The 15,925-nt window shown below is 44.7% G+C and overlaps 3 protein-coding genes across 5 annotated transcripts in view; 2 read left to right on the top strand and 1 right to left on the bottom strand.

Annotated features, from left to right (window-relative positions):
- The window catches only part of NIP7 (NIP7, nucleolar pre-rRNA processing protein), a 66,596-nt gene extending 57,761 nt beyond the window's left edge, over positions 1 to 8,835 (bottom strand). For 2 of the 3 annotated variants that reach the window (XR_003506557.1, XM_027516142.1), the window contains exons 1-4: positions 8,633 to 8,835; positions 8,427 to 8,513; positions 8,195 to 8,333; positions 7,354 to 7,494 (exon numbers count right to left, since the gene is read on the bottom strand). Coding sequence is in view for 2 of the 3 variants with exons in the window: in XM_027516142.1 (XP_027371943.1) it covers positions 7,354 to 7,494; positions 8,195 to 8,333; positions 8,427 to 8,513; positions 8,633 to 8,688 (423 nt within the window). In the remaining variant the exon portion in view is untranslated. Of the gene's footprint in view, positions 1 to 1,962; positions 7,149 to 7,353; positions 7,495 to 8,194; positions 8,334 to 8,426; positions 8,514 to 8,632 lie in introns of those variants that run through there. The other variant, XM_027516143.1, reaches the window with a different exon arrangement.
- TMED6 (transmembrane p24 trafficking protein 6) lies at positions 61 to 5,299 on the top strand. The gene is made up of 4 exons (XM_027516140.1): positions 61 to 332; positions 1,535 to 1,661; positions 2,877 to 3,025; positions 4,913 to 5,299. The coding sequence occupies exons 1-4, from the start codon at positions 120 to 122 to the stop codon at positions 5,144 to 5,146; spliced, it is 723 nt and encodes a 240-aa protein (XP_027371941.1). The 5' UTR covers positions 61 to 119; the 3' UTR covers positions 5,147 to 5,299.
- A 101-nt stretch (positions 8,836 to 8,936) lies between the features above and the next one.
- On the top strand, positions 8,937 to 15,855 carry COG8 (component of oligomeric golgi complex 8). The gene is made up of 5 exons (XM_027516131.1): positions 8,937 to 9,367; positions 10,558 to 10,765; positions 11,532 to 12,359; positions 14,238 to 14,406; positions 15,391 to 15,855. The coding sequence occupies exons 1-5, from the start codon at positions 8,973 to 8,975 to the stop codon at positions 15,669 to 15,671; spliced, it is 1,881 nt and encodes a 626-aa protein (XP_027371932.1). The 5' UTR covers positions 8,937 to 8,972; the 3' UTR covers positions 15,672 to 15,855.
- Positions 15,856 to 15,925: the final 70 nt, after the last annotated feature.

The raw sequence follows: 15,925 nt of genomic DNA on the forward strand, positions 1-15,925 counted from the left end.
AGTTAATCATTACCCCAGCAGTGGTCTAAATTGCTTGATTCCGTGCTTGGTTCAACAGTACATACACTAAACTGCTTGATTCCACTGGGCTGCACACACAGGAGTCTCCAGGGAGCAGCATGTTCCCTTTGCTTTTTGTGGCTGGACTGGTTGTTCTGAACCTAGTGAGCTCTGCTAGGAGCCAGAAGACAGAACCCCTTAGTGGCACTGGGGACCAGTCCCTCTTCCGTGGAGCAGATCAACACGACTTTGCCATTGTGATCCCTCCAGGAGGCACAGAATGCTTCTGGCAATTTGCCCACCAGACTGGCTACTTCTATTTCAGTTATGAGGTGGGTACGTGGTCATACTGGGGACTTGTTTTTCTTGTTTGTTCATTTCCTTTTATAAAGGGGGTCAGGTTTTAAATAAACACAAGGTTCTAGTTGTCTTTATTATGCTATGACTCCCCACCTGTTAGTGAAATGGGTCTGCAGTTAAATGGAAACTTGATAGATGAATAATCACTAAAACATATGGCTTGGTTTCTCAAATTTGGGGCTGTGGCAGTGTGCCCGAAGTCATGGGACAAACTGGGTGCCTCTTCCTGGAGAGAGAATCATCACATTTACTTGAATTTGGAGATGAGAGGGGAAAGAAAGAGTCCATTTTTTAAATATTAAAATAATATGGATATGGTACCAAGCTGAACAAAAAAAATCACACGGACTTTGGAGACAGACCCAGAGATTTCAAAGACGCTTCAGTTTATGAAGTTGGGGAAACAATATTACTCTCTTGCCTTTAGGGGTAATTCCCACAAATTGAAGAATCACCGACTCAAGGTTTCTCTATGTAATCAGTCCTGTTGCTTAAATACTTTAAGCCAAGTACTTTAATCCATGCTGTGCCCAAGGATGGTCTTGCTCACCAGTAACTTAGTTGGTTCATTTCCTTTGTTCTTTACCTTGGAAACCTATTAACTTTCTAAATTTTGTTTACATATTAAAAAACTATATTAGTCTTATGCCAATGTAACTTAAAATTCATTTTATACTAACTTATCAGAGATTTTCCTTATCTCTGAATTAATAATAGAATAGTAGCTACCACACAGCTCACAGCCTGGGCTTGTCCAGCTTGGAGACAAGTGCCTATTGAATGCCTTACTTGCTGTCAAGTATCAAAAAAGCCCAAGTCTGGTATACCACTGGGGACGTCAAAACCAAGTTGAGTTCAGCCAAGAACTACATGGCCAGATTCAAGGTCTGAGACACGTTTTCTCACCAGGTGCTACTGGCATTTTGGACAATTCTTTGTCTTGCTTACTGTTTCTAACATGGCAGGATGTTCAGCATTGCTGCCTCCCGGCCCTCCCCTACTCGCATGCAACATCAATGCGATACCTCGACCCAAATTCAAGGTGGGGGTTGGGCAGTACCACCCCTGACTGAGAACCACCGTACTGATGGTCACTGGATGTCAATCTTACCATTCAGTTAGCTTCCTGATGATGTAGCACGGGCTTTCCTCCCTCTTTAATGTGTCTCGGCAGGTTCAGCGGACAATAGGAATGTCACATGACCGGCATGTTGCTGCCACTGCACATACCCCACAGGGTTTCCTTATAGAGACCTCTAAGAATGTTCGGGGACAGATTAACTTCTCTACCCACGAGACAGGTCTGTTTTCATTCTCACAGCTATTGTAATAATCATGTATTTCTTTGAAATTGGGAAAATAATGAGGAAATATTGAAATTAATAAGTACTGAGATGCAAAAGCCCTGACTTTTCCACATATGGATGGTGAAACAGTAGGGGAAAAAAATTAACCTTGAAAACCAGAAACCAGATTTCCTGTAGACTGCCAATGGCCAAGGACATTAATCAGATGTCCTTGATTGGGCTCCAGAAGCTCGATTTTATTTCATCATCTCCAGTGAACCAGATTATGGGAAAGTGATCAAAACAGGCAGATCCATTTATGATACAGAATTACAATTAATAAATTTATTATGGGATAGTACCCCAGTCATCGGAACAACTTGAGCCAGTTACCAAAAAGCAGACTCAGAATATAAGGAAAATGCATGGCCATGACAAATATCCACATTCTACAACAAAGCACTTCTCCAGTCGCCATAAAATTCCCACAGTCAGATCGAGCCTGTCCTCACTCCGGACAGCACTAGTCAGTATGAACTGTTCTCTGTACCAGCCAGGTGCACAAAAAAAGACAGTATTTCTCAACAGGTACATAAGACAATCCTTCAGTTCACAGCACAGGGTATCAGCATTATTATTTAACATCTTGGCCCCGATATGCCAGTAGTGCCTTCCAGTCGCTTAAGACGATCAAATACCCTGCCACATCTTTCGAACCCTGCTCCTCCCCACTGCTCCCCCACCGCCACGTGCAGGAGGCGACCTCAGTTGAGAATAAGCATCAGTACATACCCCAAACCAGCAGCCCCCATACAAACCACCTTGCAGGAAGTCACTCCTGGATAGCTTCTTTCATTCATACAGCATCCATCTTTTTCCTACTTTCAAGATCAAGATGATATCCCAGCTCTAATGGTGTACAAGCAGGCAAACAATATGCTCTTAATATGCTTGTGGTTAGAAATAGCTTAGAAGATGTGAGAATTACAGGTTGAAAAAGATGAAAACGTTTTCTATCCAATACAGAGCTCAAGTTACTAAAATCTGGCAAAACATTATAGTATTTAGTAAAATACATTTCAGGTAGGATCTTCCACGTCAAAAACTGAATCTTTGCAGTTTTGTCTATAGTAGCACATTTAATTTTGGAGAACAGTTATCTCCAGGGAAATTTAGAGGGCCGGAGGGTAGGAGATCAAGAACTTGGTAATGATCTCGGAATTTGTACAGGTTTTTATCAGCTTTGTCTAGCAAACCAGCAAAATCGCTTTGCTTCCGTCCAAGTATACCTCAACTTTGGAGTCTTCTATGAGGGGCCTGAGATGCACCACAAAGAGAATGAAAGAAAACAACTGAATGATACTCTGGATGCAATTGAGGTAACTGTTCCATGGGAGAGAAACATCCATGGAAACTAAGTTTAAATTTGGAGGAAAGATTAGAATTAGTGGGAATAATATCATACTAGTAAAAGCTCATTTGGGTAGAAACCAAACAGGCGAAAAGATTTGAAGCCTTTAATTTTGTGACTTGGAGCTCTTGAAATTCCTCACTTGATGCCTCTACCAGGCATCAGCAAATAATGGCTCGCAGCCTTTTAATTTAGATATAATACACCACTTTTAGTGTACAGTTTAGTGGTTTACAAAGTCCTGCAACCATTACCAGCATCTAATTCCAGAAGTTTCATCACTCCAAAAATAAACTGCATGCCTGTTATTCACTCTCTGTTCTCCATGCCCCCCTAGTCCTGGGTAATCCCTCACTAATCTATTTCCTGTTTCTACAGATTTGCCTCTTCTGTACATTTCACATGAGGGGACTCATACAGTGTGGCCTTTTGTGTTTGGCTTCTTTCATTGAGCATGTTTTCAAGGTTCAGCCACATTGTAGCATGTGTTAGTACTTCATTCCTTTTCCTGGATGAATAATATTCTATTGTATATATGCAATGTATTTTGTTTCTTATCAGCTGGTAGGCATCTGGGTTATTTCCACTTCTTGGCTATCATAAATAATGCTGCTGTGAGCACCTGCATATAGATTTTTGTATGAACATACTTCTATTTCTGTACACATAAAAGTGGTATACTCTGCTAGTATGATAACTTTTTAACTTCAATGAGGAACTGCTCTTTTCCACTGTGGGTAACACATTTTACATCCCACCAGCAGTGTCTGTTGAGAGCTACAATTTCTCTATATCCTTGCCAATGTGTTATTGTCTTTGTTATAGCAATCTAGTGGGTGTAAGTGGTATCTTGTGGTTTTTGAGTTGTGTCTCCAATGACTAATGACACTGAACATTTTTCCATGTGTTTTCTGGCCTTTTGTATATCTACTTCAGAAAAATATCTATTCAAATCCTTTGTCCATCTTAAAATCTAGTTTTTTTAAATGGTGGAGTTCTAAGAGTCCTTTATATATTCTAGATAACAGTCCTTTATCAGATATATGGTTTGCAAATATTGAGTTGGCCAAAAAAGCTTGTTCAGGATTTTCTAGCCTATCTTCCAGAAAAACTTTTCAGCCAATACAGTATTTTATCCCACTGTTTGGGATCTCTCTCCACTTTCTTGACAGTCTCCCTGATGCACAAAAGCCCAGTTTTTGTAAGTCAAGTTTTACTGGAACAAAACAATGCTCATTTGACAATTACAGTTGGTCCCCCTCTGTATCTGCAAGTAGAGAATCTGAAGATATGGAGGGCTGACAATGGGACCAGAGCATCCTCTGCAGGTCCTGGGACCAACCTCCCTGAAGATACTGGGGGACAGCTAACTGGGCACATGTCCGTGGCTGCTTTTGTGCCACAGTGGCAGAGTTTAGTAACCGCAACAGAGACTGTATGGCTTTCAAAGCCTAGAATATTTACTGTCCGGCCCTTCAGTAAAAAATTTGCAGGCTCTTATCTTCTACCATATACAAAGAACAGAAGACACTGCCCAGAAATCATTGATGTGCTGAGTATATGTCTACATCTAGACATACTCTGGAAGAGCTTTCTGGTTTCAGCACTGAAGTTTTTCATTGTAAAAATTATTTTTAAAAAACTGACATCCAGGTAATTTTTTCATATACAACAAAACTAGCCATTTACCAACAACTCCAATAGCCCATTTTTTTTTGTTCTGCACCCTCAATAGCCAACTTTTACATATCATAAAATCACGTGAATATAGGAGGTTAGTGCTGGTGGGTGCCCAGGCGAGGCTAGATGAGAGGTAAAAAGGAACCCTTTCTGTATTTCACTTTCTGTCCCACAGGAGAGCACACGAAAGGTGCATTACAATATCTTTCACATGTGGCGACACTACAACTTCGCTCGCATGAGAAAAACAGCTGACTTTTTCCTTCTCCAATCAAACTATAACTATGTGAATTGGTGGTCAACAGCCCAGAGCCTTGTCATTGTTCTTTCTGGGATCCTGCAGCTGTATTTCTTGAAGCGTCTCTTCAATACCCCAATGACTACAGAAACACAGAAGCCAAGATGCTAACCTCAAATGACTACAGTGCCCTAGCTCTTTCCTTCTGGGCACAAGCTTTGTCAAATCTTTGTAAAGTTGGGGAAAAAATCAATTTTAGAAAGTTGTACTCTATGGCTCTCATCTACACAGGCAAAACAGCAATAAAATAATAAAATGTGTTAAGTTCTGACACTGATTATTTCTAAAGTATGCACTAAATGCTATCATCAAAATACTGCCCATCATATTGCAATCTCTTAACCTTCACTATATCTATTTAGAAATTAACAGAGAACCTTGGAAGAGAGAAGAGTTGAAACAAATGGGACAAAAATATATAAACTGGGGTTTATATGTTGCATACTAAAACAGGAGTTGTAGAGTGCTTTGCTATAACTGAAAAATGCTTTCTTTTTAGAGATGTCATCTTCGGAATTTAAAATAAGCAGTATATGCACTAAGGAAACTACAATGCTATGCTAAGTCACTTCAGTCGTGTCCGACTCTGTGTGACCCCATAGACTGCAGCCCACCAGGCTCCCCCGTCCCTGGGATTCTCCAGGCAAGAACACTGGAGTGGGTTGCCATTTCCTTCTCCAATGCGTCAAAGTGAAAAGTGAAAGTGAAGTGGCTCAGTCAAACCGACTCTTAGCAACCCCATGGACTGCAGCCTAACAGGCTCCTCCGTCAATGGGATTTTCCAGGCAAGAGTACTGGAAGTGGGGTGCCACTGCCTTCTCCGAAAGAAACTACAATACAGGGAGTTAAATTTTTTCTATGATATGCTTTTTTGCTAAAAAATAATAATTCTAAAAGTAATTTTGGAAGGCATGGGGGAGGACGGAAGAGCTGAATTATTATTGCAGGGTCTCTGATTAGTGCTTTTTGTCCAATCCAGTGAGGTAATTAAAGATTTATAAGAATATACATATAAATGAATCACTCTGCTGTACACCTGAAACACAATATTGTACATCAACTATACTTCAAGAAAAAAAATTGAATTAAAAAACCAAAAGATTTATAATAGAAATCAAGGTGATAAAAATAACATTCAGCCGGGGATCATACCATTCAAGAAAAAGATCAAGAAAACCGCTTGCTAAAACCAAGGTAATATAATCAAATTATGTTCATAATATCCTATTCTTAGTAACAGAAATACTCAGTATAAGTGTTACAAAAACAAGTCTTAGCATGTATTCAACACCATCATTTGCCAAGCGTTGTGTTAGGTGCTTTACAATCATAATTCTAAATTTTAAAAACTATTCTTAGGAAGATGGGTAAGGTATTTTCAAAGAAGAAGGAAATGAAGCTTATTGAAGTTTAATGACTCATCTAAGGCCATATAGCTGGTAAATGTGAGAAATGGTGTTTGAATCAGAGTTTTTTCTTCCATACCACACAGCACCTATCATATAGAAAAGCCACAGAATAAACTGCCCTTACTATTTTATCTATATTTCATTTGTAAAATCCCAAACATGACCTACTATTTTGATATGGCAATATCTATTTTTCATAATATTAATAAATAGTTAAGAAAATTCATTATGTCCTTATCATGTGTTTGGAAAAGTGTTATCACAGATAACAATAACAAGCTATTCTTGTCCTCAGTTCCAACAATTTAGAACCTGTTACTCAAACAAGAAGCCCTCTGATTCAAATATAAAACAGTAATCTATTGAGTCACAATCACAAAGATCCAAAACCCCATTTTTAAGTCATTTCTGCATAGTAAGAATCCAGCCTGCATTTGTCGGTGATAAAGAGAATATTAAACTAAGAAGTCCCTGAAGAGGTCACAGTGTTGACAAAAATTCAACATGACGGTGGCGCCTACAGAGACACAGGAAACAAAACTAGGCCCTTCCACACAGCCACAAGTCCTTGCGACGATTTTGCTTTAAGTCAATGTCTCTTCATGTCGCACATATTCCCCAATGTCTGCTTGATGAAATACCACAATCGCCATGGGGTCTACTTTCCTGCAGTCTTGTGTGGACTTTGCTGCCACCCCAAAACCCTGGGATTCAAAAGAAGAGACACTGATTCACTCAAGTCATTCAATAAATACGCATTGAGGTCTGGAAACAACAAAGACGAAAAAATACAGTTTTTTGAAGAATTCAAAAGGTGCCAAGAATTTAGCCTCTCAAGAGCAGACTGAAAACACATTCTTCTTGAAAGAAAAGATACTTGATTATTTAACAGCCACCATCTCTACTCACCAGAGGGACATCTGCCATGGAGTACACCACGACTCCCTGGTACTGAGAAGTGTTTTCAGTGATTCGCCCAAGTCCAGATTTCAGCACATGGTTCCCATACAGAAAGGACTGCTCTGCTCCAGGTTTTATCCACACTTTATACTAGAAGAAAAAGAATTAAACCCAAAAGACATAAAAATGCTAACAGTTACACCCTTGTAGATCAGCTAGCTACCACGTCTGTGGTTTATTCTTCTTATGAACTAAGCTTTTCTTACTTTGACATTGAATTATGTGCGTGTATGTGTATATTCAGTTGCTCAGTCGTGCCCGACTCTGTGACCTCAAAACTGAAGTACCTTGACCTATAATACTATGTCAGTTGGAGGTACAAAACATAGTGATTGTTATTTCCACACATCATTTATTTTGTCATATGAATTTTCAGGGAAAGAGGCCTGTTTCCCTTAAACCGTTCACTCTATGACGAGAACTACCAAGAGATTCTTTCCTCAACTCTTCAATTTCTCCCATGGGCTAAACGTTTAACAGCTCTTTTTCTGTACCCCAATGGGCTCCTCTTCATAGCCACCTATTTGCTTTTCAGTCTCGAGCTGCGTCTGCATAGGCTTTTCCATTTTTGCTGGAGATAAGACCACTACGCAGCCCCACAGGGTTAGCTCCTAGCCCCCAGCCCCAACGACGCCCAGGTAGCAGATGTACAGCTTCAGGTGCTGGCACTGACCCTAGGCACGGTCAGCAACTCCGCTGCATAGCAGATGTGCCTAATTCTGCGTTCTGACGTGGCCCTCAGCCTACACTGACTCCATGCCTAGCGGCGAGCTGAAACCACCCTACAAACCTTGGCATAGGGTGCTAGGTAATCCAGAGCCGTGATATGCAACCGAAACTTATGAGTCTTGGTGAATTTTCCGAAACACGTCCCCAACGACACCAGCTTGTCACCGGAGATATTGGCGGCCAACTTCAAAATCTTCTCACTGAAGGGATAGGGAAAGAGGAGGTGAGGGAGTACGGTGGGACCCAGGCCCGAACCCACTCCACGCTGCCTACCTGGCCCCGCGCCGCCTCACCTCACGTAGTACACCCGGTCGTTGTGCAGCCTGAAACAGTAGGTGCCGTCGGGCCTGTCGACCAGCAGCTGAAGATTCTCCCCGATGCTGAGAGAAAAATGAGGACTGGAGACCGCGCCCGGAGTCGTCCACGCACCGCGACCCCCGCCCCACCCACGCCCGTCCCCGCCAACCACACACTCCCTCTTCTGCTCCAGCGCTCTTACTATTTTGCTATCTTCTCAAACATTACTCGGGTCTCCTCTTCAGTAAGCGGCCTCATTTTCCCGCTGGGTTGCAACGCCGGATCCTCGTGCCTCAGTTAGCGGAAACGGAAGCCCAGCCGCCGGGCTCTCCTTGGCAACCCCAAAGCCGGCCTCTCTAGCTGCTTTCTAATCGTTCCCCACGCTAGCGCCCCGTAGTCTGGAGGACTCTCGGGAAAAGAAAGCCGGCCTGACGAGAAACCATAGAGACCGTGACCGCCCCCCCCCCCGCCGCTTCCGGTTCTAGATAAGAAAGTCAGCGCCCTCCCTGGACGGGAGAGGAAGTGACGCTGTTGCCGAAAAGATGGCGGCGACGGCGACTATCCCATCTTCAACTACGGCCTCGGCCACGACGACAGCCACCGCGGCTGCTCTCGGGGAGGTGGAGGATGAAGGGCTCCTGGCATCGCTGTTCCGGGACCGCTTTCCGGAGGCCCAGTGGCGTGAGCGGCCTGACGTGGGACGCTATCTCAGGGAGTTGAGTGGCTCAGGACTGGAGCGGCTGCGGCGGGAGCCCGAGCGCCTGGCCGAGGAGCGAGCGCAGCTGCTGCAGCAGACGCGCGACTTGGCCTTCGCCAACTACAAGACCTTCATCCGCGGCGCCGAGTGCACCGAGCGCATCCACCGCCTCTTTGGGGATGTGGAGGAGTCGCTCGGCCGCCTGCTCGACCGCTTGCCCAGCTTCCAACAGAGCTGCAGGTGCGACGGGCCCGGAGCTAGAGGGGCTTCTAATAACTGTAATAGCTGTCTTTATGATGATAGAAGTACTTAACACTTAGTGCTTACCATATTCCAGCTTCTCCTGTGAGCATTTTATTAATCTTTTTAAGCATCACAGCAGCCTTCGAGGTAGGTACGCCATTCCCATTTTGTGTATAAGGAAGTTGAGACCGCCCCAGGATGTTTCGAAGTCAGAATTGGAACCCAGCAAGCACGTCCCTCTTATAGGGCTGTTGTGAGCACTAAATGGAATGCATACAAAGCACTTATCATTGGGTCTGACATATCATAATTAACACCCTACAACTGTCAGTTTAATATATGTGCATATTTACGTAAACATACACACATCACACATATACACAACACACACGTACATAACGATAGCTTTCAGAGATCATCTGATCCAAAACTTTCATTGACAGGAGACTGACGGGGAAATCCCATTTGGGAGCAGTAATACTCAAAAAACCCCACAAAAACCCCACCAAACTTCCTTTTTGAACCATATTCTGCCTCTCTCCTTCATAATCCCTAATTCTGCCTTCCGGCCTTTCATGAGAAAAGTGTTTTCTTTAGAGTCTTTCAATATTTGAGAATAGCTTTCATATTCTTCCAGTTCTCTAGAATAGAGAGGGGGCTTCACAAAGCAGGCCTCTGCAGTTACAGAGAAGGGAGACTGTAGCAGGAACTAAGGTTGGACAACAGCAGAGAAGATTAAGAGGCTGGGGGAACTTGAGGATTAGGTTGTAGTTCAAAGCTACTAGGGGCATCACGCAAATAAGAACAGCTGTTATTAAAGGAACATTTACTCCATATCAGATTCTGTGTTAAATGGTTTACACCCATCAACTCATTTAATCCTCACGTCCTTATGAGATGGGTCATAGTACTATTTTACTAATGAAGAAACAGTTCAGAGAGACTTAAGTACCTTGCCATGGCTTGTTAAGTGGCATATCTGGATTGAAATCTTTTTTTTTTTTTTAATCACTTACTAGTTGTGTGATCTTAGACAAGTTGCTTAAAATCTCTGGGATAAAAGTACCTGATGAGTTTGGTGTGAAGATTAGATTACATTAATCGTCTAGCCTGGTGTCAGTTCATAGTAAGTGCTTGGTAACTGGATGCACAGTAGTGAACTACCAAATGTTCTCCTGACTTGCTAGGAATTTTGTGAAAGAGGCTGAGGAGATCAGTTCCAATCGCCGGATGAACACCCTGACTCTAAACCGGCACACAGAAATCCTGGAAATCCTGGAGATCCCTCAGCTCATGGACACCTGTGTCCGGAACAGCTATTATGAAGAGGCCCTGGAGCTGGCAGCCTATGTACGCCGACTAGAAAGGAAATACTCCTCCATCCCTGTCATCCAGGTAGCCAACTTGCCCAGAGAAGACTCAAACCGATGTTCTTATGGTCAGTAATTCTGTGGTCATCACTGACCCTTTAGGCATAAATCTTGGGGAAACTCCTTGCATATTTCACATCAGTTACTGCAAGGCAAGCAGGCTTGCTCATAAAACATACATTCATTATTCAGTCAATTGATAAATATTAACCACGGGCCAGACAGTGATCTAGGTGCTGGGGAAGTAGTGTGAACAAAGGCAAGGCTGTGCCTTGTGTGACTATAAGCTGTTAACTGGCAAATAAATAATATCCTTTCAGATAGTGAAATACGCCAGGGAGCGGGCTAGAAAACTAGGTGGGTTGCTCCAGGAAGAGTGGTCAGGAAAGGCTTTTCTAGAGAAGTAACATTTAAGCTGAGATCCAGATTATGAGAAGCCAGCCACATGATGATGTAGGGAGACACCAAACCAGAAAGTGTCCAACCAAGTATAGCAGGCTAAGGAGAGAAGAAGTTGGGAGTGTTTAGAAGTAAACAAGACAGCCATTCTGGCTGGTATGCGGTGAGCAAGGGGAGAGCGTTAGGACGCAGGTGAGGGCAGGAGAACCAGGCGGGGCCTGTAGGCCACAGTGAACCAAATCTTTGTTGGTGAGCCTGGATGCATCAGTTGTAGGAGGTCTGTCTCATACATCAGGACAGCAGTGGGAATATTGATTGGCAATATTCAGGGCTAGTGGAATGGATTGTGGGGAGTGTCTTCCCCAACGTACTGACTCACCCTGTGTTGTCAGGGCATTGTGAACGAAGTGCGCCAGTCCATGCAGCTGATGCTGAGCCAGCTGATCCAACAACTGAGGACCAACATCCAGCTCCCTGCCTGCCTCCGTGTCATTGGCTTTCTACGGCAAATGGATGTCTTCACCGAGGCTGAGCTGAGGGTCAAGTTTCTTCAGGCCCGAGATGCTTGGCTCCGTTCCATCCTGACTGCCATCCCCAATGATGATCCCTATTTCCACATCACAAAAACCATCGAGGCCTGCCGTGTCCATCTCTTTGATATTATCACCCAGTACCGTGCCATCTTCTCAGATGAGGACCCTCTGCTGCCTCCTGCCACGGGTGAACACATGGTGAATGAGAGTGCCATCTTCCATGGCTGGGTGCTGCAGAAAGTCTCACAGTTCCTGCAGGTGCTGGAGACCGACCTTAACCGAGGGATTGGCAGCCGTCTGGACTCTCTGCTGGGCCAGTGCATGTACTTTGGGCTGTCCTTCAGTCGAGTAGGGGCTGATTTCCGGGGTCAGTTGGTGCCTGTTTTCCAGCAGGTGGCTATCAGCACTTTCCAGAAAGCAATTCAGGAGGCTGTCGAGAAGTTCCAGGATGAAATGAACTCTTACACCCTCATCTCGACTCCAGCCGTCCTGGGCAGCAGTGCCCTGCCGGCTGCTGCTCCAGTCACTCAGCCAGGGACGCTGCAGCCGCCCATGGTGCTCTTAGACTTCCCGCCCCTTGCCTGCTTCCTCAACAGCATTCTGGTCGCTTTCAATGATCTGCGCCTCTGCTGCCCTGTGGCCCTGGCGCAGGAGGTGACCAGGGCCCTGGAGGACGCCCTTGACAAGGTGAGCGCAGACTGTTGGCTCTCTACTGGGGCCTCCTTTTTTTTTTTTTGCCGGGGCGGGGGGTCGGGGGGGCGGTGGGGGCGCTCCTTTCGTTACAGGTGGCGACTTTTGTAATACACCAGTCTGTGTGACGGTGTCTGTTGACTTAGGTTTAGTGTGGTTTTAGAGGTTTTTCTAGTTGAAAAGGTCTGCTTAGTCCTCCTTCGTGAAGTGGCTCACTTGTAGTAATTTTTCAGTGATGTATTGGTTTTCTGTTGCTGCATGACAAACTCACACAAACATAGCAGAAACAATACATATTTATCATGTCTCGATTTCTGTGGGTCAGGAGTCCAGGCACAGTATAACTGGGCTGACCTGCTCACAAGGTTGCAGTCGAGTTGTTGGCCCGACCGACCGTGGACTCATCTGGGTCTCAGGATCCCCTCCTTTCAGGTTCATTCACGGTGGCGTATTCCTATTCCTTACAGTTGTAGGACTGAGGCCCTCAGCTCCTAGAGACCACCCCACTCCATGAGCAGTTCACAGCTTTTGATTCTTCAGAGCCAGTGGGAGAGCATCTCTCCTGCCTGAGTCTCTTCCTCAGTCCTCTTTTTAAGAGGCTCATCTAATTAAGTCAGGCCCACCCAGGATAACTTCCTTTTTCATTAATTCACAGTCAGCCGATTTGGGATGTTAATGAAAACTGCAGAATCCTTCACCTTTGCCATATCCTATTGGTTCTGCCTGTGCTCAAGGAGGAGGAGAAAACACAAGGGAGTGGGTACCAGGAGGTGGGGATCACAAGAGCCATCTTAGAATTCTGCCTAATATAAGTAACACTACCGATCCCACTAATATCCGAGTATGGTGCACATTTTTAAACATTAAATCTTTAGATGTTGAGGTGCTTCTTATAATTGATGGCATCTTATAGTCCCTGTCAGCCAGGTGGCAGTTGTGACGTGGTTGCATCAAGTCTTTCTGTTGATGTCCTCCGGTAAGAAACAGCAAGAAAGCATGAGCAATGAAACTTTATAGGGTCAGTGAAATTCAGATAATAGTAATTACCTAATATCCATCTAGAGCTTACCTCATGTCACATAGATCATCATACTTTATACATATTCAGCCTTTATCCTCACAACTCTATGAGGTTAGGTCCTTCTGCTGGCTCTGCTTTATAGATGAGCGAACTATCAGACACAGAGGGCTTAATAATCACTTAGAGGCCACAGAAGCACTGAGTACACAGCTGGAACTAGAGCCCAGAACATCTAGCACCAGAGGCTCTGTTATTTACTTGTTTGTTTGGCAGTACATTGCAGCTTGTGACCAGGGATTGAACCCAGGCCCTCGGCATCCTAACCACTGAACCACCAGGCAATTTCCCAGAGTCTCTGCTCTTAACCCTGTCACAGCTGTCTGTAATGTTAGCTAGGCTTGCTCTGTTATTTGTATGTGGAAATAGTGAATGTTCTTTGTATGTGAAAATAATGTATGTTCTTTTCCAGCTCTGTTTTCCTTCTCCTTTACAATTTTCTAGTGGTTCTAGCATTCTGGAACGTCAGAGGCCTTACTCAGTAAAACGCTGGTATTTTCCTGGATCCATCAGAGTTCTAGTCCATCTCCCATGGGAGCCAAAAATGATGTATTCTGTGTATTTCATGATGTTCCTGCACTGGAATTGGAAACTGCACCAATAATAAAACTAGTTGAGTAAGAAATACATCATTGAAGTAACAGAATTGTGAAGACTGACCACAATTGTGAATTTAAACAAGATAATGATGTACTGTTTGGAAAGACTGTTCTTTTGGAAAACTTGAGGGCTGCACATCTTTGTCACTGCTGATGGGGATAGATTAACAGGTAATTGGTGGTGCCCTTTTCTCCTAGGTAACTAAAGTAATCCTGGCCTTCCATCGTGCGGAAGAGGCTGCCTTCAGCAGTGGGGAGCAAGAGCTCTTTGTCCAGTTCTGCACTGTCTTCCTGGAAGACCTTGTTCCTTACTTAAATCGCTGTCTCCAAGTCCTTTTTCCTCCAGCTCAGATAGCACAGACCTTAGGTAAGAAATGAGAAGATAAGATTTTTAAAACTATTTTACTGACATAATTCACATACTAAATAACTTACCTATTTTTAAAATTCAGAGTTTTTAGTAAAAATGTACAGAGGTGTGTGCAACCATTGGTATCATCTAACTTTAGAACATGTCCATCATCCCAAAGATCCCTGGTGTTCATTCCCCAATCCCACCCTTGAGTGAGTGAGTGAAGTCGCTCAGCCGTGTCCGACTCTTTGGGACCCCATGGACACCAGGCTCCTCCGTCCATTGGATTTCCCAGGGAAGAGTACTGGAGTGGGTTGCCTTTTCCTTACCCAGGGAACTTGCTGACCCAGGATCGAACCCGGGTCTCCCACATTGAAGACAGACGCTTTACCGTCTGAGTCACCAGGGAAGTCTCTAATCCCACCCTTAACCCCTGGCAACTACTAACCTACTTTCTGTTGCAGTAGATTCTCCCTTTCTGGACGTTTCTTATCAGTAGACTCATTCAATATGTTTATATCTGGCTAAGTGAAAGAAGCCAATCACAAAAAACCACTATGATTCCACTGCCATGAATGCTTATAGACGGTGTTTATGAAGTATTTTTTTGTAATTTGCCTTCGTATCCCTTTGTCCACTGTCTCTGTGCGGTGAAGGGCATGTGGGAGAGCAGTGGGCAGTGGTCCCACCAGCAGAGTGGCTGCTCTTGGCTCCCCCAGCTTCTCTTTGGCCCTGTCCGGGGAAGCCGGTGCCTGTCCTGGCTCTCCTGGCACTGTCTATCTCCATCCGCCCTGCACTGAGCTGTTCCGATTACGTTCACAGTCTGGCTTTACGGCACAGCTCCCTGTCCCCTGTCACAAAGGTGACTTACTGTACTGAAATGTGGTAACTGTGTTCGTTACTCCCAATAAGTATTTTGGGTTTTTTCCCCTTGTGACACATAAATATTTAAACTTATTAAACGCTTTTTTCACTTATGTTCTTTACCTTCTGGGTCAGGCATTCCACCCACTCAGCTCTCCAAGTACGGAAACCTGGGGCATGTGAACGTCAGCGTCGTCCAGGAGCCTCTGGCCTTTATTCTGCCCAAGAGAGAGCCGGTCTTCTGTCTGGACAAGGAGCTAGTCCCTGAGCTCCCGGCTCCAGCGCCAGCACTGCCGCCCAACGCGCCGAGCCCCGAGCCCGTCACCCCGGTCACCCCGGCTGTCCCTGACGCGGGGCAGGAGGAGGTGGAGTCCGCGGGGCCCCCGCAGCCCGACGAGCCTAGTGCGGGCATCTGACCGGCGCTGCCTGCCCCCCAGGCTGATGCGGCCGGTATCTGGACGTGGGGCCGGGGAAAGTTAGGCAACCCCGGTGGGAACGGGTGTTGCCGCGCGTGGGAGAGGCTGCAAAAGGGGTAATTCAAGAGAGAACCCCCAATACTGTAAAGCAACCATATTCCAATTAAATTTTAAAAATAGTGAACCTCTTGGCTATTCTTGAAAATGCTTGGTTAAACTATCGTAAAAGGGACTTAATAAGGCTGAAAGCCGCC

The sequence above is a fragment of the Bos indicus x Bos taurus genome, chromosome 18, assembly GCF_003369695.1.
Source record: "Bos indicus x Bos taurus breed Angus x Brahman F1 hybrid chromosome 18, Bos_hybrid_MaternalHap_v2.0, whole genome shotgun sequence".
Taxonomy (NCBI): domain Eukaryota; kingdom Metazoa; phylum Chordata; class Mammalia; order Artiodactyla; family Bovidae; genus Bos; species Bos indicus x Bos taurus.